We start from the raw sequence: 23462 nt of genomic DNA, 5'->3' as shown, positions 1-23462 counted from the left end.
ACATTCAGGGACTTCCCTGGTCACCCTATTTAAGACAACATCCCTCCTCCACCAGTACTTCCTGTTCCCCTTCTGCTTCTGTGTTCTCCTCAGCAGTTACCATTAACATACCGGAGGCAGAGACCCATACTTCATTCACTGCTGTATTCCTAGTGCCTCATGCCTAGAGCTGTGCCTGGCACTTGGTGGGCACAGCATTGATAGTTGGGAAAGAAATGAGTGTTGAACAAATGCAGCAGAACCATCCATGTGCTACGCTTGGATGGTGCCTGGCACACAGCGAACAGTCAATATCAGCCAGCTGCTTTCAGCATCATTACTGTCAGTGCATGGCTAGATGCCAGAACATGAGTACTGTTTTTTAAAAAACCTGAGCAGACACTTCCCTGGTGGCGCAGTGGTTAAGACTCCACGCTCTCAATGCAGGGGGCCCGGGTTCAATCCCTGGTCAGGGAACTAGATCCCACATGCATGCCACAGCTAAGAGTTCGCATGCCACAACTAAGGAGCCATCGAGCCGAAACTAAGGAGCCTGCGAGCTGCAACTAAGACCTGGTACAGCCAAATAAATAAATATTAAAAAAAAAATCATCAACCAAGAAATGTTCTTAGAAAAATATTATATATAAAAAAAACCTGAGCAGTTTTCAGTGAAAAGATCACACAACAACCCTATTTCTAGACTCATACTGGTTGAAAAGACGACAATAAAATAAATAAGAAACTAAGAATGGATACATGTAATTGAACAGACTTTGTTCCTGAAGAGAAGTGTAGGCGTTTTGAGGTAGGATGGGACATTAGGGACATTAAGTGTGTTGGGTGAAAACAAACCAAAACCAAACCAAAATGAAACACCCCCTCACCACTCCCCACCAACCCCACACTATGATCCTGCAGTATGGGTTTGGTTTTTCTTGGAATATATTTGTTTACTATCATGGTCTCCTGATAGATGACAATGAATCAGGTGCCCATGTGTTTAATAATAATATTTCAACTATTTGCCATGTCTCCAGTTGGAAACTGTGTAGAAGTCCTTTGGTAGATTGTGTGGAACTTGTGTGACCAGATGTATAGGTCAGTGGTCTCCAATCATATCATCATCCAGGACCCCTTTGATCACCAACTCTTCCCACTAAAATGAAACAAACTAAACCTATGCTTGGAAGCCCACCTCTAGCAAACCAGTTGCATTTAAAGGTAATTATTCTGTTACCCATTTAAAATTAACCAAAGCCGAAACTGTCAACCTCAGCTTTTGATTACTGTCTAACCAGTGTTTTTCTACCAGCTTGATCTAATTCTAACCAACAGTGAGACATTTGATTGCTTAATTAGCCTTTGGCAACCATTTTTCGGTAGACTACAGTTTCCAAGTGGCTTTTTGAAGTAGTATTTAAATAACCCTGGGGACTCCCATTACTCCCTAAGAGGATGCCTGAGGACTGGCTGCAGACCCTGTACACCATTCATCTCTTAATACTAATTCAACCGTTAACAGGTTTTAAAAATTATTAAAAAAATGTATTCTTTCTCTCATTTGTTCAGTCATTTAACTTTTACTTGTCTGATTTGTTTATTACCATTACTTATGCTAGGGGTTATTATCTGACTTTCACCACCTGAGTTCCATCCCTGGTTGGGGAACTAAGATCCCGCAAGCCATGTAGCACGGCAAAAAAAAAAAAAAAAAAAAAAATCTCAGTGGGGTGGCTGAGACAGAAGCAGAATTGAGCATAATTTGTGCATTCTTGAAAAGCTGGGTGTGTGAGCAGAACTATGATTTGAATACTTTAAAAAACAAGGTCACAGGCTGGAGGCTAATGAGATAAGCTCCGTCTGGTGTGCATGGTGTTTTGAGAAAATTGAGGTCTCATTTCCCAATTGGAAGATTTTATTTAACATCAGGATTTCTAGTTTCTTTGGAAAAGTCCCTTCTGGGGCACCAGGCCTGTTCCCCTGTGGCCAGCACTGCTGAGGCTGCTTAGCCAATGTCCTTTGTGGAGAGTTGTGGGCTTGTTGGCCCCTGACCTCCCCCTGCTGTTATGTCACCCCAGCCCACGTGTTTCCCTGCCTCTGCTCTCCTCTGAGTGGTCCCATGGTGTTTTTGTGAAGGTGACTGGGGGACAGGTGGAGAACAGCAGGCTGAAGAGAGTAGGGCCCATGCGTATATCTGACCTTTACGCTTGAACTCCTTGAGGGCTGCCCTGTGCACTTCTTTGTACAGTAGCTCTTAATAAACAGATGTTTCATAAATGCCCGCTCTTGAGACTGAGAGACACTCAGGGCCAAAGGGCAAAGTGGCTTGGCCTCAGGATGTAACCACTGCTCAGCCTATAAAATTGTTGGGAGAGATCGTGGAACCATCCAGTTCTCTGCTGTTGAACCAGAAGGCTTTTGTAAGAGAGAAATGCAGGACAATGCATGTCCTAAAGGGACAGGGGCAAACTGTGCAATCAGGGGCTTCTTAGGACTGTGGAGTCAACCTTGGCTGCGCATTGGAGTCACCAGGGAAGCTTTAAAAATATCACCTCTTATCTCACCTCCAGAGATCCCAATGTGATTGATCTGGGATGAGACCCAGATATCGGACTTCTAGAAGCTTTGTAGGTGATTCCAAATGTGCAGCCAGAGTTGAGAGACTCTGCCTTTGGGGTTGTTGAATTTGAGGTCTGAAGAAGTAGAAACCACCAGGTGTGCCTGGGAGGTAACAGTGGGCTCCTCAGGTGTCCCTTACCTGTGCCAGGTGCGTCCTTGCAGTCCCTTGAGAATCCCCTCTTTAACTCCTGTCCAGGTGCTAGAGCAGGCATGGGGCAAACTCAAAGCTGGTGATTGTATTGCTTTCTCATCTTTTTTTTTTTTTTTTTTGCAATATGAAGAAATTTATTGCTGTATTTTATCAGATGTAAAAAAAAAAGATGCTATAATATAGTTTGATCAAATTTAGTGCTCATTCCTAATCAAATTAATTTAAAATGAAAATAAAAGAATACTTCAATAGCATGATAGGACGAATATTCTTAATTATTAACTAATACCAAATTTAAACAAGGAGGGAAAACTGCGGTGGGGTGGGGATGGTGGTGTGCTGAATTGGGCGATTGGGATTGACATGTATACACTGATTTGTATAAAATTGATGACTAATAAGAACCTGCAGTATAAACAAACAAACAAACAAACAAACAAACAAAAAAATGCTTTCTCATCTTTAATCAACATTGTGATGAGAAAAGGGAAGGGATGCTGAAATTCAGTCTGCTTTGAGAACTCCTGCTCCTGGTAGGTGAATCCGCCTGGACTCAAAAGAAGTCTTAGCTCTATTTTGATCATTTTTCTCCTGCAGGGTGACTTGTCTCTCTAATTTACCTCTCAGGTTCCTGTCCCTCCATATCATGCCTTGATGTTGTCTCTTTTCCTTTTAGCAAAGTGAGTTGAATTCCTTCTTGTGGACCATAAAGCGAGACCCGCCGTCTTACTTCTTTGGCACGACCCATGTCCCGTACACCCGGGTTTGGGACTTCATCCCAGACAATTCCAAGGAGGCTTTTCGGCAAAGCAGCATTGTGTACTTTGAGCTGGACCTCACGGACCCTTCCACTATCTCGGCCCTCACCAGCTGTCAGATGCTGCCACGAGGTGAGAACCTCCAGGACGTGCTCCCCAGGGACATTTACTGCCACCTTAAAGCGCCACCTTGAGTACGTCAAGCTCATGATGCCCTCGTGGATGACGCCTGACCAGCATGGTAAGGGTCTCTACGCAGACTACCTGTTCAATGCCATCGCGGGCAACTGGGAGCGGAAGAGGCCCGTCTGGGTGATGCTCATGGTCAACTCCCTGACTGAAGTGGACATCAAGTCCCGTGGGGTGCCCGTCTTAGACCTGTACCTTGCCCAGGAGGCTGAGTGGCTGAGGAAACAGACGGGGGCAGTGGAGAAGGTGGAAGAGCAGTGCCATCCGTTGAATGGGCTGAACTTCTCACAGGTAAGACCCTCTTTGCATGTAGGACTTGGTGGCAGTTGATTGTGTGGCTGAACCTATTGAATTACAAGACTACAGGAAATAGGCCAGAAGCACAGTTGACCTAACAATTGTCTTTGCTCAAGAAGTTTATTCTACGGATGAAAAAATAAGCCTGTCAGTCACTTTTGTCACTTATCTGTGTATTATCAAGAAAGAAAACTTGTTTTTTTCTTGTCATCCCAGCAAGTTTTGCATGCTTTTGTTACTCATTTTAATTCAGGTCGTTGTTTAGGAAAGTGAAGGCCAGACTGGCTGTCACGGGGTGTGGCCTGGATCACAAATGATACCAGGCCGTGGCTGTTTCAGGTAACATCAGTCCCTTTGAGATCATTGCTGTCCCTCTTCAGGACACGCGTCCCAGGACATTCCTTTCTAAGGCAGAGTTATGGTCCTGTACCCATCGTTTAGAGATCCTACCCCAGGGCATTAGAATTTAGGTTGATTTTCAAGAAGTTCTTCACTTCTCATAAGACAAGAAATACTTTATTAAAGTGCCATTATTTCAGTGAAGTTTCTTGTTGCTGTTGATGTTTTAAAGTGACTTAGATACCTCTAGGGGCCAGTGGGAATTTTGCAACATGAAATAAGTATTCTTGTTTTGCAGATAGTCTCAGTGATTGGCTTGGGATGTTGGTGCGCAGAATAAAATCCAGTCATCCAGGCCTTAGCAGATCTTGAAATTGGATTGTTATTTAAAGGTTTAAGAACACTCAACGGCATAAAAATGCCGTTCCTGAATTGATAATGAAATTTTTAGGGAATTTACCTTGCTAAAATTCTATAATATTAATAAATACTCAGATGCTAAAATATAGTATTTGTTTGGCATGTTGAGATTTATAGATAAGATAGGGAACCGCTAATTTTGTTGGTCACCTAGGGGAGTTTTCTTGCATTGTTTTGGAAACGTGCAAAGCCAATATTCTAACTTTTTCAATGTCTGCATTTAATGCAAATGTTTTGAAAAAGAAAAGTGCTTTGATTTAAAGGCTCATTGATTTTGACCTTACAGATTTGAAATTTGTGAGCATTTTTAACTGAGCCAAAGCCTTCTTTCATACTTCCAGTTGCTGGGAGACAAAGGCTTGGAAGTAAAATACTAGCTTGAGCAAGATATCTTTGCATGCATGTGTGTATTATCTCTTAAGGTGATACATTTATGAGATATTTTAAACACTGTAGTTATAGTATAGTTATACACTAGGGTGTCATGTTGATTTCGTGACATTCTTAAGGATCATATAGGTATTTAATATTTACAAACTAAATTTCTTATAAAACCTTTTTTTTTTTTTTTAAATATCTGAAGGATAAATTTTTTTTTTTAAGTACTTTATTTATTTATGGCTGTGTTGGGTCTTCATTTGTGCGTGAGGGCCTTCTCTAGTTGTGGCAAGTGGGGGCCACTCTTCATCACGGTGCGTGGGCCTCTCATTATCGCGGCCTCTCCCGTTGCGGAGCACAGGCTCCAGACGCGCAGGCTCAGCAATTGTGGCTCACGGGCCTAGTTGCTCCGCGGCATGTGGGATCCTCCCAGACCAGGGCTCGAACCCGTGTCCCCTGCATTGGCAGGCAGATTCTCAACCACTGCGCCACCAGGGAAGCCCTAAAACCTTTTTTAATTGAAGTATAGTTGATTTACAATGTGTTAATTTCTGCTGTACAGCAAAGTGACTCAGGTATACACATACACCTTCTTTTTTATTCTTTTCCATTATGGTTTATCCCAGGACATTGAAAATATTTCCCTGTGCTGTACAGTAGGACCTTGTTGTCCGTCCATTCTGTATGTAATTGTTTGCATATACTAACCCCAAACTCCCAGTCCATCCCTCCCCTCCCCACCTCACAACCTAAGTGTCAGCTCAGTGCATTTTAGCATATGCATATTCCCACTACGAGATCAAGACGTTGAACATTTCCATCACCTCAGAAAGTTAGTGTAAAGTTTTCATCGCAGCATAACTCTATAGAAAATTGCACCTGATGAATTTTCACAAACACAGGCCATGTGCCCCATACCCAGGGCAGGAAACAGAACAGCTCCAGCTCCCCAGAAGCCCTTCAGTCCTACCCCCATCCCCACCCCAAGGATCGGCACTGTCCTGAAAATCTTTGAGCATAAATTAGTTTGACATTTCTAGAACGTCACATAAATGCAGTCATCCAGTATGCTTCTTTGGTGCTTGGCTTCTTTCCCTCAGCATTACCTTTGTGATTCATTCATGTTGCTATGTATAGTTGTCCATGGACCGTTCTCATTGCTGTGTAGAATTGTAGAATTCCATCCGAGTTTTAGGGTGTTGGTTGATGGAGTCTCCTTTCTCGGTAAGCAAGATCATTTGTACTCATTTTGATAAAAGACGAAACCTAACTCATTCCCTAGGGCCCCTGTTTTCTGCTCATTTGAGGGGTGGTTGGTTCCTTCCTCTTTGTTCTGTAGCAATCCTTTCTGTAGTTCTTCTTCCTTTTTTTTTTTTTTTTCTGCCCACGTGCCCGGTCAGGGCCCGTCTCTGGGGACTCTAAACGGCTATGGCTGCCCCTTCTGGTGGAACTGGCCTGGGTCAGCTTCTCTCCATTGATTTAGATGGTCTTTGTTTTTAGCATATCACCATCACACACACACACACACACACACACACACTCTCTCTCTCTCTCTGTTTCTGGACTTTCCATTTTGTTTCATTGTACTGTTTGCCTATTTCTGTGTCAATATGACATTCATTCACTTTATGCTATATTAAAAAATGGATAATGATGTTGCTTTCCTTAATGATTCTTAAAACCATTTTGATTAAGCTTTTGTTAATTTCTAGATCAATTTGGGAAGAACTGAGACTTTTCCTCACATTAAGTCCTGTAATCCAGGAGCATGTTATCCTTTCCATTCAGTTTAGTCCTCTTTTTTATTTTATAGTGTTCTTGATCTAGATTTTGCTCAATTCATAAGTTTATTCATTGTTTTTAATATAAACTTTGTTGGTGTAAAGACTCTTTTCTCATATTTTCCAGCTGGTTACTGATTTTTATATATTAATTTAACCACTTAATTGAAATCTTGTATGCTAACAATGCTAGTTGAGTCTCTTGTTTTCTTAGTGTTCAGACATATCATGGATAAATAACTATTTTGTGTCCATCTTTCCCCAGTGTGTCTCATTTCTTTTTCTTGCCCTAATGTGTTGGCTAGGATGCCTAAAACAGCATTAAGTAGTAGTGGGAAGATCAGGCACCCTTCCTTTCCCTAACTTGAATGAGAAAGCTTTTGATAGTTCACCATTAAACATGGTGCTGCTAGTTGATTAGTATTTATGATGTGAATGAAACATACTTGAATTTCTGTTTTGCTGGGACTTTTATCAGAAGCAGTTGTTGAGTTTCATCAAGATCTTTTTTCTTGCTTCTGTTATGATCTGTCGTGATTTTTTTGAAAAAATTGAGATATAATTGACATATAACATTATATTAGTTTCAGATGTACAACATAATGACTTGATATTTGTATGTATTGAGAAATGACCACCACAATAAGTCTAGTTGACATCCATGACCATCCATAGTTACTAAATTTTTTTTCTTGTGATGGGAACTTTTAAGATTTACTCTCTTAGCAACTTTCAGTGATGTCTTAATCTTATGGCTTTCTTTGTTTGACCTCTATCTGTAGATTTCTCAGTATTAAACCATCCCTGCCCAGCTGGTCCTAAACTTCAAGGACCAGGGTGTGAGCTCATCAAGAGTTACCCTCCTAGCCACCCATTCCTGTATTCATTTAGTCAGCACACCCATTGAATTCCTATTGAGTTTGGTGCTACATAAAAAGATAAGGTGTAATCTGGCTGTTGCTCCCTAGAACCTGAAGTCTTCTTTTTTTTGGCTGCGCCATGCCACGTGTGGGATCTTAGTTCCCTGACTGGGGATCGAACCCGTGCCCTCTGCAGTGGAAGCGTGGAGTCTTAACCACTGGACTGCCAGGGAACTCCCGAACCTGAAGTCTTTATAGTACAGCTAACTAGCTTCTCAAGGGCAGGACTCATCACTGTTTTCCTAGGACTTAGTGCTGTGTTGGCACATAGTAGATGCTCAGTAAGCTTTTATGGGGGGTAAGGGATTGAAGGAGTCTGTAACTCTGCCTGGAAAGGGAACAGAAAGTCTCCCTCTGTTCTAGGTCCCTCATGATTCCATTATTTTTCTCCCTTCTCTCTTCCCCTTCACCTCTTCTCTCTACTATCTGAGAACTCATTGTTCCCTTTGGTTATTTTGATTTGGCATCAGAGGAAGAATGCCTACTTCCTGTCCATGGATTTGATCTTGCCATCTCAGGGCAGACACCACCCTTATCCTGCAGGATGGAGTCAGGTTATGACTCCTGATTTTTTTCATCCAAAGTTCGTGCCTGCTTGATACTTCTGGCAGCATTGCCATTCCCTATGTGAAGAAAGCACATGAGCTCAGCCATGGGTCACACCTCAATTCCCTCCCCTTCTGCATAGGTGGGCTCCCATTAAAGATTTCGGGTTCCTTAGAGAAGTGATCTTTCTAAATCCCATTTCCATGGTCATGCACCACCAGGCATCCAGACATGGTGCGCTGCCTGGCTTCCTCTGGGGAGCTGACTGGAATGACTGTCCAACCACAGGATTCTCCTGCCTGCTTCCCCAGCGAAGGACTGGATGTCAGGGTGGGATGAGGTGGGAATTTGAGACAGCCCCAGTCCCCTTGGCATTGGGGTCTGTCCTTGGGACCCAGTCATACTTGGGTTTGCGGTCTGAGTCTTGGGATCTGAGAGCTAATACGAATGCAGCCCACAGGTCTGGGGTTGCCCTCTGCTTTCCACGTGCAAGGACTCATCTCCAGACTTCCAGTATCCTAAGACGCAGTTAGTTGGATGTAAAAGTCCTGTGCAAACATAGCAGTGCCCTTGCTGTCAGCCAAGAATCATTCCTTTGTTATTGTTTACTCTTGCCAATAGATGGCACTAACATATATCATATTTGCCCTGTCAGCTGTCACTCTTCTGTACGGTCCAGCAGTAGGTGTCACTACCGGCTCCCGCCCTCTTTACCCCAGGACCCTAATAACTCACTCTATTGGCTGAAAAGCACCCCCCCCCCTTTTTTCCCACAAAGTGAAGCCTTAAACAGTGGTTTTGTCCAGGGGACATACTTGCAGGTCTTATGAAAAAGTCCTTTTCCTGAGTCACAGTTTTGGGGTGTTGGGGAAGACGGGGATCTTTCTTCTTTGGAGCAAGTTTTCTTTAGGTGGGTCAGTCACTTAATAGAAGAAACAACTGATTCTAGGGTGGAGCACTGGAAAGGTCCAGGGCAGGGTGGAGTCAGGGAGGCAGCCCCTGCCCCCAGGAGATTGTGGTCTGGCTGGCGAGGCAGGGTGAATTCCTAGAAGGATACCCCATCTCTCCGTCCTTGGCTATTGGTGGTGAAGGTCAGAGGAGTGGGAGGTTGGGAGGTGCTGGCCAGCCTAAGAAAGCTTCCTGAGGAAGGAGGGTCAGATCCTTTGAGAAGGAGATGGACCTGCCAGGCCCAGGGGAGGCTGACTGCAGGAATACCGCACGGTGCCTTGTTTTGTACTTTGCAGGGCTCTCTGCATCTTCTCCCATCAGTATGTTGGATTTTAAGAACAACCCTGTGAGGCTGGCAGGTCTCTGTTCCCAGAGGCCACGGCAAAAGTGAGGGTGGGTCAGCAAGCAGAAGCCGCAGGGGACAGTTTCCTGTTGGAGTGACCCTGGTGGATGGCCTGGGGTCTCAGTGAGACTGTGCAGGGCTGGCCTGGCCCCCTGGTCTCCCGTTTTCTAATCTAGTTCTGCCGCTGAGTGCTGCCACCTGCCCAGATTTACAGTCTGATTTGCTGAGGGAGTTCCTGCTGCTCCCTAGTCATAAATTCCAATAAAAAGCAAGTGATCATATCTTTGAGACTGACCACATTTTCCATAATTGAGATGGAATGTGCTTGAAGATGGAGATCTTGATACAAATGAAATTATTTACAAAACAGAAACAGACTCACAGACATAGAAAACAAACTTACAGTTCCCAAAGGGGGAAGGAGGGAGGGGATAAATTGGGATCTTGGGATAAGCAGATACACATTACTGTATATAAAATAAACAACAAGGACCTACTGTATAGCACAGGGAACTATATTCAATATCTTGTAATAATCTATAATGGAAAAGAATCTAAAGAAGAATATATAGATATGTATGTGTAACTAAATCACTTCGCTGTATGCCTAAAACTAACACAACATTGTAAATCAATTATACTTTAATTAAAAAAGATGGAGATCTTGACATTTTACCTTTCCTTGATGGGTTTGGTTTAAAATAAGGAACTGGAAAAAACTACGTGAAATCTCTGAAAGGGAACTGCTTCCTAAAATATGGGCAGATTTGCTTGTGAACAAGAACATCCTTCCGAGAATTCTCTGATGTTCCAGTGGTTAGGACTCTGCGCTTTCCCTGCCGAGGGCCTGGGTTCGATCCCTGGTTGGGGAAGCCAAAAAAAAAAAAAAAAGAAAAGAGAACATCCTTCCTAGCCTAGTGAAGGAGGCATGTGAGCTCAGTGTAGGCACCCACTGTCCCCTCTGCTGGGAACCCTCCCTATGCTGTCCCTCTGGCCGACGGCTGATTTGGCTTGTGTCCTCTGTGAAGGCCTCCTAAGTCCAGAGATGACCCTCTGCTGTCCTCTCAGTGTCCCCGTGGCAGCCTCTGCAGGAGACCTGAAGACTGCCTCTCCCAAAGGGGCAGGCCCCTCCAAAGCTGGACTACCGTCTCTTGGTCCTTGTACCCCAGCTCCTAACGTGGTGTCTGGCACGTGGGAGGTGCTCACTAGTGGTTGTTGGCTAATGTGTCAGCCAAGCAGGACGTGTGAAAGTCTGATTTCAGTGGGCAGAGCTTGGAAAGAGCAACGGGAAACCAGTGAACTTGTGGATACCTTGGCTGAACCGGGATACAACATGAATGTGTGCTGATTACTTGCAAAAGTTGATTACAGCGTTTCTGACGGCTGTGTAGATATAGACCGACATCTTAAAATTCACATTAAATCCAATCTTTTTGCTTGTACCGCATTCTTTTGCTTTTTAACATTCTTTCCCAACATTGCCATGTAATATTTTTGTGTTCTTATACAGAGCGGGGCGAAGTGCTGCAGTTACTGTAAATGCCCCAGGAGCTGGGACATCTCGTCCTTGAATTAACCTGTCCCTGCTTTCACCTAGAGCATCAACCCAGGCGTTGTAGGTGGGCACAGTCTTCAGAAATTGGAGGTCTGGGCTGGGCCACTAGCTCCCCCAGCGGGGTCTTCCACAGCATGTCTTCACCTTGGCCATCCCCTTAATTTCTTATTTTTTGACCAGAAATGGAAAATTGAATCGACTGTGTCCCTGTGGCTGGCTGTGATGTTCAGACGCCACAGACTCAGCTCTGTGTTTCCACCTGGGCACAGGCCTGCTCGGGAGTCATCTTTCCTTTTACCGCTAGTCTTTATTTGGACACATTTCTTAAGCACTCAGCATGGGCTGGGCATGCTGTTTCTCACTTTTGGGATTCAAAGACAAAGCAGTTGTTGATCCTGCCTTCCCCTGGCTCTGGGCGGCCCCTCTAAAGTCTAAAGCAAACTTAAAAAAGATAGGTTTTTTTGTACACATGCATGGATCCCACATGTGGGATCTGGGGTTCTGACCTCAGCTGGATCTGACCCTGCTTGGCCGCCTTTGGGGTCGTAAGAGAAGCACTTCAAGGGATGCTGCATTTTGGCCCCACGTCCCTGCGTCCTATCCTGGTGCACCAGGCTGGGAGTAGAGAGCTCCTCTGAAACCCCGGCAGCCAGCTCTTGGTGGATCAGCTCCACAACACGCTAGACTTTAAGAATAACACCCAGCGTGTCTCTTTAGGAGGGGGAGGAGTGCTGTCTGTTCCTCCTCCAAAGAATCCACCTGCCGAGCAGGATTAGGTGAGGCAGAGTCTGCCTGGCTTGGTGGAAAGGGGCAAGGGGAAGAGGAAGTATCCGGGTGGGACTGGGGCAGCTGTTACCCAGGACGCTGCAAGGAGCCAGGTGAGGACTCTGCAGGTGGAGGTGCTCTGTGGCCTAGGGTTGGAGCAGGGGGGCTGTCCTGGACCCTGGAGGTGGATGCTGTATCATGTCACACCATGGGCATTATGGCATCTCTGTTTTCCCCTCTCCCTCCTAATGCTTCCCTGACATCCTCCCTCCCCACTCTCTTCCTTGAGGCCCTTCCCTTTCTATTCACAGCCACTCAGAGCTTAAAGGGGAGCAAGCAGGGCTCCGGCGCCAGCTTCAGCAGGGGCCTGGAATCACGAAATGTGGAGTTACCCTATTCCTGCCTTCCCTGACGGGGCTCCTACCAGCCTCTGCTCTCCAGGGGAGTCTGGGTAGGTGAGGTTGCTTATCACCTAGCAGAATATCAGCAGTGAGGGAACTGCTGAGTGACTTCTCAGGGAGAGGCCAGCTCTGGGGATGCCCTGTGCTGTCTGTGACTAGGCAGCCTTGTCCGCATTCGTTATGGTCATAGGCTGGCTGCTGTCCAACAGGACTGCTGATATCTCTGACTTCCCCTCAGGTCCAGAAGTGATGTTGAGATGCTGTAGGGTGAAAAACCCCTTCTGGATGGCCCCGCAAACCTAGTGCTGGGCAGAGAGAAAGTGTTGGTAGACATCTGAGACAATTTGTGACTGAACCCAAGCTCAGAGTCCTGATACTTGGCTGTGCCTCTCTCCCCCACTCCCCCTTGTCAGCCCCTCCTTTCGGGCTCCGATTCTGGCCCTCCCCTTCCCACCTCACACCTTCTCTACCTCACCCAGCCCTCCCGCTCCCCCTTTCCCTGCTCTGCTTTGGGGTGTGACAGTTCAGAATCTAGGTGCCAGTGCCTGGAAGAGAGAAAAGACGAACAGTGGGCAATGAGAGAGAGAAGGAATATGCAGAAGAGGGGAAGATCAGTAAAGGGTCAATCTTGTGTGATAGCGCAAGACTGGAGTTTTCATCTTGCTTTTCTGGTCTATTCCCTCGGGCATGAGGTGGGAATCGCTGTTAAACACCTTCAGTGGACATAAGGGGCTGTATTAGTTTGCTGGGGCTGGCATTACAAAGTGCCACAGACTGGGTGACTTAAGCAACGGAAATTAATTTTCTCACAATTCTAGAGACTGCTGAAAGTCTGGGATCAAGGCATCAGCAGGGTTGGTTTCTTCTGAGGGCCTCTCTCCTTGGCTTGTAGATGGACGTCTTCTCCCTGTGTCTTCATATGGGCTTCCCTCTGTGTGTGTCTGTGTCCTAATTTCTTGTTCGTTTTTTAAAATTTTTATTTTATATTGGAGCATAGTTGATTAACAATGTTGTGTTAGTTTCAGGTGAACAGCAAAGTGATTCAGTTATACATATATATGTATCTATTCTTTTTCAAATTCTTTTCCCATTTAGGTTATTACAGAATGTTGAGCAGCTTTCCCTGTGCTATACAGTAGATCCTTGTTGGTTACCTGTTTTAAATATAGCTGTGTGTACATGTCAATCCCAAACTCCCAATCTATCCCTCCCCCCAACCCTTCCCCCCTGGTAACCATAAGTTTGTTCACTAAGTCTGTGAGTCTGTTCCTGGTTTGTAAATAAGTTCATTTGTATCATTTTCTTTAGATTCCACATATAAGCAATATTATGTGATATTTGTCTTTCTCTGTCTGACTTCCTTCACTTAGTATGATAATCTCTAGGTCCACCCATGTTGCTGCAAATGGCATTATTTCATTCTTTTTAATGGCTGAGTAATATTCCATTGTATATACGTACCACATCTTCTTTATCCATTCATCTGTCGTTGGCCCTTTAGGTTGCTTCCATGTCTTGGCTATTGTAAACAGTGCTGCAATGAACATTGGGGTGCATCTAATTTCTTTTTCTTATAAGGGCACCAGTCATATTGAATTAGAGCCTACCCTAGTGACCTCATTTTAACTTACCTCTTTAAAGACCCTTCTCCAAATATAGTCACATTCCGAGGTACTGGGGGTTAGGTCTTCAGCATGAATTTTGGGGGGGACACGTTTCAGCCCATAATAAGGACCCAGGGTAAAGTTGCAGAGTTTGGGTGGTGTGGGGCAGATTTTGGCATCATTTCAAAGGTGTCTCATTGTAGGTATCCACCTCATGGTGAAAACCTGTGTGTGCCATGGGGAGAGGCGAGGGGGGTTCCAGCAGCTCTGAGTACACTGTAGGCACTTGCAGTGTGGCTGATTCTATTGTAGCAAAGTGGTTTTTGAGGCTGTCACTAAAGGATGTTGTCACAGAACTTTAGGTGGCAGAAGTTATGGAATAAAATGGCAAGTTTAACTGGATGTTAATATTTATGATATTAGAGGGCTTAGGGTGGAGCCAAAATGGAAGGAGATGTAAGAATTGCCACTGGTTAATTTAAAATGACCAACTAGAAAAGAGTGCCATCTAGGAACTTCCCTGGCGGTCCAGTGGTTAAGACTCTGTGCTTCCAATGCAGGGGGTGCGGGTTTGATTCCTGGTAAGGGAACTAAGATCCCACATGCTGTATGGTGCAGGGTAAGGGGGGGGGGGAGGAAAAGAGAGTGTCATCTAGCTAGCTGATTTTTCTCATTTTGTGTTATAATTGATTTTAAATGGTATCTTTAACCTTTTTGCGGGTCTACTGTGTATCAAATTGACCCAGCAATCCAACTTCTATGAATTTATCCCATGAAATGATTGAGCAAATGACACAGATGTATGTTGGTTGTTATTAATTGCAGTGTGATTGATGCAAACTATGGGCCCAGCCACTAGGAACTTGTTAAATTATGGTCTCTCCAGGTTGTTGAATCCCATATGGTTATTAAAGGTGCTTATGTAGATCATGGATCACAGGGGCTGGGTAGGCAACAGGCATGCATGAAACTGGCCTGTGTTGGGAGTGGGGAGTGACATGAATTGTGGCATCTGTGGCATGAATATGCCAAGTGAAGAGAACAGTGGCTGCTTGGTCCTAGTCGATTGCTGGCCATGTAGAAATGTGCACCCAGTGTGGCCAGACCTTCCCATTTTTTAAATTCATAACTTGGAAGTATATTATATAATTTATTCTTTTTTCCCATTTTAGTGAGATATAATTGACATACAGCACCATGTAAGTTTAAGGTACAGTATAATGATAGGTTGTGAAATGATTACCACGATAAGTTTAGTTAACATCCATCATCTCCTATAGATAATAACAAAAAAGGACAAAGAAAAAAATGTTTTTTTCCCTTGTGATGAGAACTCTTAGGATGGACTCTCTTACGAACTTTCATCTACAGCACACAGAAATGTGCACTGCAGTCATCGTGTTGCCTGTTACATCTCTAAGTACTTATTTATCTTATAACTGGAAGTTTGTTCTTTTTGACCACCTTCATCCAATTTCCAGACTTTTCTATTTTTGTTTTAAAAGAGAAGTCAGAAGTCTGGGTTTTTCTGGGAAATGCCCTGGTTTTTAAATGTTGGTAAGTACCTAAAAAAAAGTGAACCCCTTGTGTAATACTAATAAGATTTAGCTGTGAGCTGGATCAGTCATTAGGGCACCCATTTCCTACTTCCGATGCAGAATGTTCTCAAAGTGTGTGCTGCACCGGCTGCATCAGCACCACCTTGGAATTGTTAGGAATGCACAGTTTTGGGCCACACGCCAGACTTCCTGAATTAGAGACTGTGGGGTGGGACTTGGCAATGTTTGGTCTAACCAGCCTTCCAGGTGATTTGATGCACACTCGAGTTTGAGAACCCTTGGTCTCTATTCTTGGTCACCATTCTGGTCCTCGTCCTTGTATTGGCTCTGGGAGTTACCTCAGGTTGCCAAAGTCTCCTTTTTCTCCCCAATTAAGAGCATCTGTTGCCATATCCCCACTGGGCAGCTGTTCTTTTGCTGCCTTGTAGTGGCTCTTTATGTTTATTTAATTCTTAGATTGGTGTCTAACTTTCCATGTGTTTGTTTATTTCAGCTCCCAAACTAGCATGGAAGCTCCTAGAGAGCAAGGATCTTGATTTAACTTTTTTCTTTTTTTTAAAAAGAGTCTAGCACAGTGCCTTGCACAGGTGATATTTCCTAATTGGAAGGTACTTTCTGAAGATCGTTGTTTTCTCATCACTCTGTCTGGCCACGCTGTCTTAAACAACCGAAACCACAGCATTGACTCTGCTGATTTGTTTCTGTCTTTTCCCTGACTTCTTCCCCTGTTAATCCTCCGAGAGTAACTTCTTTCCTGCCACCAGGGCAGGGAGGCTGGTTGCACAGTGATGGCAGGGTGCCTCTCCCAGCTTCCTGGTGGTGGCTCCAGGGTCAGCAGCAGTGCAAGTGAGACACACCTCATGGGGCCTGTGAGGTGTGTGCTCATAGGCTGTGGGGTGCCCTAGGGAGGCCTTCCCTTCCTTTCTAGGAGTGGTTTCCAGTTCTGTGGTGCAGTTTTATAGCTTCTCTCCAAACCAGCCCTGAACCTTGAGGGCACCGTGTAGACTGAAGAGCCTGAAAATGAAGGTGCCTTCCAGGCCCCCTGCTGCTGGCAGTTGAAGTGACCCACTGCAGGTGGGGTGGGCTCTCGATGTGGCCTCTGCTGGAGGAGGCCCACTTTCTGCAGCCACTGTGGTGACATGACTGCCAAAGAATGTGATTGATGGGGGAAAGGTATAACAGTATTACTTTCTAATTGTTATCCAGCTTACTTTAATAAGCATATTAGAATTTGAGCTGATTTTCAAGGGAAAGCTAGGATTTACACAGGCAGAGGAAACAGAGGGAGATATTTCAGATGGGCCAGCAGTGCAGGCGAACCTGGCCAAAAGCACGCTGTGCTGGCGGAATGGTGGTGGGCTGGGCTGTGCAGGGGTGAGGTGTGATGAGGCTGGAGAATGAGTGTGAGGTAGGGAAATCACTGCATGCTCTGAGGGCAGGGGGGCAACACTGGTGTTTTCCAGGGGAAGTGAGAGTATAAATATGAGCAGAGTTGCAGGACATTCACCTGGCAGCTGAGTGTGGGCTGGATGGGGCCGAGACACGGGTCACTTCTGCAGGGGTGTCAGAGGTAGTTAGCCTCTTGGCTGAGAGCTTCAGTTGTGTTAGCCCTGGACCCTGGGCCAGCAGGAGTGAGACACCTGGGATCTAGGGAGTGAGACAGCTGGGGAGGGGGATAGCTGCCATGTAGAGTTGTTCTCTGTGCGGACTTGATCGTGAGCATCATCTAGATTGTTGTGTAAAGGAAAACCTACCATGATTGCTGATGTTGGAGAAAATGCAAAATAAGAGAAAGGCCAGAGGCAGGTTGGACTGTAGAAGTGTTGGCTGGAATAAACACACACAATGTGAGAGCTGTGAGTTTCAGTTTTATGTGGGGACTTCCTGAGGACTATAGCTTGGGAGGCAGCCTCTCTGATAGCTCTGAGGAACTGCTGCCAAGAGGAACGGGGAGCAGTCAGTATATATGTGATTTTGACGATGGGGGTACATTTGACCAAACACACATTTTGGTAAGAAGGCTGCTGCTGGTCACAAGGTCTCTGTTAATGATTTTAGTGCTTTTCTAACAATGGGAGGATGCAAGAATCCAGGTTTGCAAAAATTTTCTCCTAAAAAATATCTGTCTGAAGGCCTGTTCTGCCAGTTTTCCCAGAGCACAGAGTGCCTCATTCCTGATCTCTTCCTTGAGGTCAGGCTATGTTAAAGGTCAACAATTGCAGTGGCTAATGACTCAGTCCTTGTAGAGCCAGATGGCTAGTGACATTGTTTAGTTGGCAGTGCCCCCTCATGATCATAAATTTAACCTAGGTTTGGAAGACATTTCCTGACTATTTTGTACCACAGTGCTAGGAATGCTCATTCCTAGGTCAGGCCGGGACTTTGTTGGTAGGCCACTCAATGTGCTATTACTGGACTAGGCCCTGTTAACAGTAGCCAAAAGTCTCTGGACCACCTGTCTTACTAGTCTGTTATGGTCCAGGAAAGATTCCCTCTTGTTGCTTCCTCCCATATCTAGAGTTACACTATTATAATCATTGATCTCATATAGAACTATATATTGGGTCAATTGTTTCAAGTTTCCTAGTCATCACTTTTATTGGAGGCTCAGTGACACATTTTGTAATGCAAGAAACAACGATCTTGTAAAATAGGTAGAATATAAGTAATATAGCTAGTAGCATTAATAGGGCCAAAAGTAAGAATTTAAGCCAAGAATTTCCATTAGGTGCTATATTCCCAGTTGCCTGCCCAATCTGTTCCATACCAGCACCAGCCCAATTTCCTAGTGTTATTAGTTTGATTAGCCTCAGTATGGTTTAATTGTTCCCAACATAAGGGGGCTTTTAGACTTAAATGATCACAGCCTGGTGTTAGCCATATAAATCCATCCCATAACTGAAGGAGGTTATATTCTTTGACTGAAATTTAGCTCGTTGCTCTGATTGAGCTTGAGTAACTTTTAAAGAAAATTCATATTTATGGTCATGGTCAGAACAAGTATGATTCCCATCGAGTAATGTCAATAATGGCCCAAACAGACCTACAGCCTCTTTCTTCTAGAATAAATTTCCTAAGGGCCATCCAGTTAGAGCCTTGGAGAAGAAAAGTCCACCAAGGTAACCCAGAAGTACTGGATGTAGGTAATTGACCATAAACCCAACACTTGTATTAATTTTTAAAGTCTGCCTGGGATTTGTGACCATGATAGAAAAACACCGATTTATGCAAAAGTCCAAGAAATTAAGAAAACACAGTAAATAATCATGTGGGTCAGGTCTGGCATCTCGAGATAGCTGTCTGCTTCTGATGTTGTCTTCTTGTCCTGCTAAGGGTATAGTTTTCTCCTCTGTTTGAACATTGTTTCAAGGTGATTTTGAGGTCAGCAGTCCTCTCAATAGACCAGTCCAGTGCAGGGGCCCTTTCTAAGTGGGAAATATGAATCCAAGAGTCAATTCCCTTCAGTCACTTCGCATGAGCTAGTTAATAGTACCCGATAAGGGTCCTTCCATCTAGGTTGGAGATAGTTCTTTAAATGATGCCTTTTCCTGTATTGCATAATCTCCTGGTTGCAGCTCATGGGGCACCTGGTCTTCATCCAAAGATAGAATACTGAGATAAGCTTCAGAAACAAACTTAGAATATCCTTTTAATAATTCATTTAAACTTTACAGTAATGTAATATAACCACAAGGAACTCTCTGGGAAGTGAGTATAGGCAGTAAATACAGACCTCAGTGAACAAAACTAGCATTTAACATTCACTGAAACATAATCTTTTTTTCTCTAAAATTACCCTAATTTCTACCACATACAGCCAAATTAAGACTAATTTGTTTGCAAAATAAGTCTGGATAATGGATCACATAGGCTCTTTTAAATTGGCTGGGCTGGAGCTTTTCATAAGGAACCTCAGATCGAGTTTTTAAAAGGCCTCCCAAGACAAGGAAAGCCACACCAAGGGCTTGGCACAGATTCTGCCTGTGATATCTATAGATTTGGGTGAATTCCTGTGTTCCTGAGTTCCCCAGAATATCTTGAGATTCCTGCACCTGTCAGGAGGTGACCTTTCTTATTCATCTGATAAGGCTGCTGGGAACATAAGTTTCCCAATTTCTGGAGGGATCAGGTAGAGAGAAAAGATAAATGTTTCAATTCTGCTTACAAAGGTATAATTTACCATGTGGCTGTGAGTCATAATTAGCTTGAGGGGAAAGGTTTCCTTATATCTGGAAAACACAGATTAAAAGTCTAATATTTCAGACAAAAACTATAAAAATTATGACGATATTCACCAGTTCACTCACTCCTATGTAACTAATCTTTTTTGCTAACAGTTTTATGAAGCCGTCAGGCTTTCCATTAGGATTCTTTAATTTCTTACCCAGTTCAGTGGTATGATCCAAATATCAGAAATCTGTTCTTGTCAAAAAGTTCTTTCTATGAATCTTCTTGAAGATGAAGGATTTTTTGCAAAAGCACCAAAGTAAAACAATAACTGTCTATAAATGAGAAAATTCTTTTAAAGGCATGGTTTAAACACCTGATTACAATTCAATTGGCAAAGAAACTTGGCTGCTGCTGTGACATACAGTGTTTTTTCCTTAGTCTCAGGAATTGGAGATGGTCTGATAAGATAAGAATTCCTGTGCCCAGGGAAAGAAATACAAATTTTTCTTAGAAGGACTTGTTCCCTTAGGGTCAGAATTCTGAACAGATGTTTTATCAAGCTAGCTTCCTCTAACTTAACTGCGTATGCAAGAAAAGAGCCCCATTTGGGCCATTTTCATGGTGATATTTCCTTTAATACCCAATTAAGTAACTAACTTGTAAGTATAAGTTTCGTTAAGTACATGAACCTGGCTGGAGTGTTAGCTGGAGGCTGGATTTCTGATGCCCCTTGTTTAGGAAAGACTTTAGGCCTGCCCACCTAGTCACCCAGACCAGACTGCTCTGTGTCTTTCAACTGAGCAAATCCCAGTGTCTTTCAACTGGGCTCCCCCAGTGTCTTTCAGCTGGTGGGGGGGCACCTTTCTTCCCAGTGTCTTTCAACTGGTGGGCTAGGTACCTGTTATATATCACCAAATAGAACTCAGAATCATCAACCAATCATCAGGAGATCCAAGAACCAGGAGAGGCTTACTTAAATTCATTTGGACCTGCTGAGGAGGTGGATGGGCACAAAGGACCCTGCTGGTACCAAGGCTCCAAGGCTCTGGATCCTTATAGAGTTCAGGTGAAGGAGAGAAGTCTGCTCTGGGTCCCTTTGTGGTGGTTAAAGCTGTTGACTGAAATAAAAACACTTGTGAGAGATGTGAGTTTCAGTTTTATTTGGGGACTTACTGAGGACTATAGCCCAGGAAGCAGCCTCTCAGATAACTCTGAGGAACTGCTTCCAAGAGGTCAGTGGGGCAGTCAGTCTATATGTGATTTGACGAAGGGGGTACGTGCAACCAGGCACACATCTTGGTAAGAAGGTTGATGCTAGTCGCAAGGAACAGATGTCTCTGTTAACGATTTTAGCGCTTTTCTAAGTATGGGAAGATGCTAGAATCCAGGTTCATAAAACATTTCTCCTAAAAATATCTGTCTGAAGTCCTGTTCTGCCAGTTTTCCCAGAGCACAGGGTACCTCATTTCTGGTCTCCACCTGGAACTCCTTTCAGGATGTGTTGAAAGTCAGTGACTGCAGTGGCAAGTGACTCAATCCTTGTAGAGCCAGGTGGCCAGCGACATTCTTTATGGCAGAAGCAAATACAGTGTGTAGCCATTTTGTGAGCTGCTTACCACTTATGCCTAATTAGCCCAGTAGCCAGTCCAGATGTGGTTAAGTGTGTGAAGTTAGCTTTATTGTGCTTTTCATTTCGTTCTTCATATCATTCTTCATAGCTTATTGCTCCTGAGGCTTGTCTGTCTTGTCGGTCTTGTCTTATCTTGTTTTCCTTTAAACAATTTAAAGGAAAAATTACCTTTCAGGGCAGTAGAAATGAAAAGAACGGAAATTTCTAGGAAGGGACTGAGACAGTCCTGAAGCGCTTAGCAGAGGTTGTAACTTTCACTGGGCCTTGGAGATGGAGAGATTGGTGTTAATTCTTATCATTACCCCAGCATGGTGTGGGATTTGGGGGAAGGAGGTGTGCTAGTCTGCTTGGGCTGCCATCACAGGCTACTACAGACTGTGTGGCTTAAACAACAGAAATTGATTTCCTCACAGTTCTGGAGGCTCACAATACAAAATCAGAGTGCTGGCTGGGTTGGTTTCTGATGAGGCCTCTCTCCTCAGTTTGCAGATGGCTGCCTTCTTGCTGTGTCCTCACATGGCCTTTTCTCTGCACAGAGAGAGAGAGCTCACCAGTCCTATTGCATCAGGGCCCCACCCAAATGACCTCGTTTAACCTTAATTACCATCTCCAAATACAGTCATAGTGAGGGTTAGAGCTTCAGCCTGTGAATTGGGGGTCGGGGGGGGGGGGCACAGTTCAGTCCACATCCATAACAGGAGACGGATGTGCTCAGTCAGCCATGAAGTCAGGGCAGGATGTGGGCTGGGTGGAAGGGGAGGGTGGTTGGGGAACCTGACCAAGGGGAGGAGAGGGCTTGGAGGGTGTGCAGGAAGGCGGTGGCAGGGATTGCAGAAGAAGAGGCCCAGTCTGCCTGGTGTGTTCTTCCAGGTTCCCTCGCTGTCCTCTCCTGGTATTCAGGAATTGTCATCATTTACAAAATGACACTTCTTCAGGTCGGAACATCCCTGAAAGTCAGTTTCTCTGGTCCTTATGCTTGAATCCTTTGTCTGAGAAGAACTCAGATCCAAGTTTTGAGAAACACCTTTCTCCCCCTGAAAAGCAGACCTCATGTTCAGAGAAGTGTGTGGAAGCTTTAGTTCCGAAGTCTGGCACCGTCTATTAACATGACAGAAAAGGAGCAGGACCTTCTCCGTCGTCTTGCCATGAGGGGTCGGTCTAGACTCTTCCAAGGGCATAGTCCCCTTTCAGGTAAAGAAGGAGAAGTGATTATTAAGAGTGGCTGGGAAAGGGGGAAATAAATGAGCTTGAGGGGGACGTCCTGACTGCCTGGATACCCAGGTGAGGTGGGAGAGGCAAGGACCAGAAATCCTCAAGGTGTCTTGAAAAATTATGCGAGCGGAATGTTCTGAGGATGCGAGAGATCTTCCCCTCTGCTCCCCAACTATACTTCAAGGGACCGAATGGCTCTCAAAAGTGAACTAAGAAAAAAAGAAAACGCAACAACCCAACGCCCCAGAAGGTGAGGGCTGCGCCTGAACAGATGCCAGGGGCTTTGTTTGAGAGCTGGGCGGCTGGGGGGTGGTGAGGTGGGGCTGACGGGAGCCGCATAATGGGTGGTGCCTTTCATATTCAGAGCAGCCCTTTGATCGGAGGGCGATGAAAGTGCTGGAAAGTGGAGAGGCTCGATGCGGGGGTGGGGGGCCTTTATCTTCGACAAAAAAGGCATCTGCCGGACCCCAGCCCCCCCCGCCCCCCCCTTCAGCCTGTGGGCTCCCGCAACAATGCCCCAACTGGGACCTGGGTCTCCCCACAGCTGAAGAAGTCTCAAGAAAGAGAAAGAAGTCTGCTGCACGTGTTGGACAGGGAGCTTAATGGATTCTTTCCACAAGCCCAGAAAGAAAGGGAGAGAGAAGAGGGGATGTGGGGAAGCAAGGGGGGAGTGGAAAGGGAGACATGGCGGGGAGAGCGGGGAAGGAAGGGTGGCATTTGAACACTGAATTAAACTGTCAGGTAATAAGCTTGTTACTTCTTCCAGTGAACAAAACTTTTCAGAAGACAGTGCAGATGGGGTGAGTATGTGTCATTGGAGGGAAGGGGAAGAGTATTCAGCTGACAAGACATGGTTTTGGGTGGACTGATAATTTTTTTTCTAAAAGACAGTATA

The 23462-nt window shown here is 44.8% G+C and overlaps 1 protein-coding gene across 1 annotated transcript in view; it reads left to right on the top strand.

Annotated features, from left to right (window-relative positions):
- Positions 1-23462, top strand: part of TRABD2A (TraB domain containing 2A) — a 56479-nt gene that overhangs the window by 5127 nt on the left and 27890 nt on the right. Inside the window, 2 exon segments of the mRNA XM_068564370.1 lie at positions 3429-3686; positions 3688-3990. Of these exon segments, the coding sequence (XP_068420471.1) occupies positions 3429-3686; positions 3688-3990 (561 nt within the window).

The sequence above is a fragment of the Eschrichtius robustus genome, chromosome 15 (genome assembly GCF_028021215.1).
Source record: "Eschrichtius robustus isolate mEscRob2 chromosome 15, mEscRob2.pri, whole genome shotgun sequence".
NCBI classification, from domain to species: domain Eukaryota; kingdom Metazoa; phylum Chordata; class Mammalia; order Artiodactyla; family Eschrichtiidae; genus Eschrichtius; species Eschrichtius robustus.
Note: the sequence above shows the minus strand (reverse complement) of the source record. Positions and strands in the feature narration are given on the sequence as shown.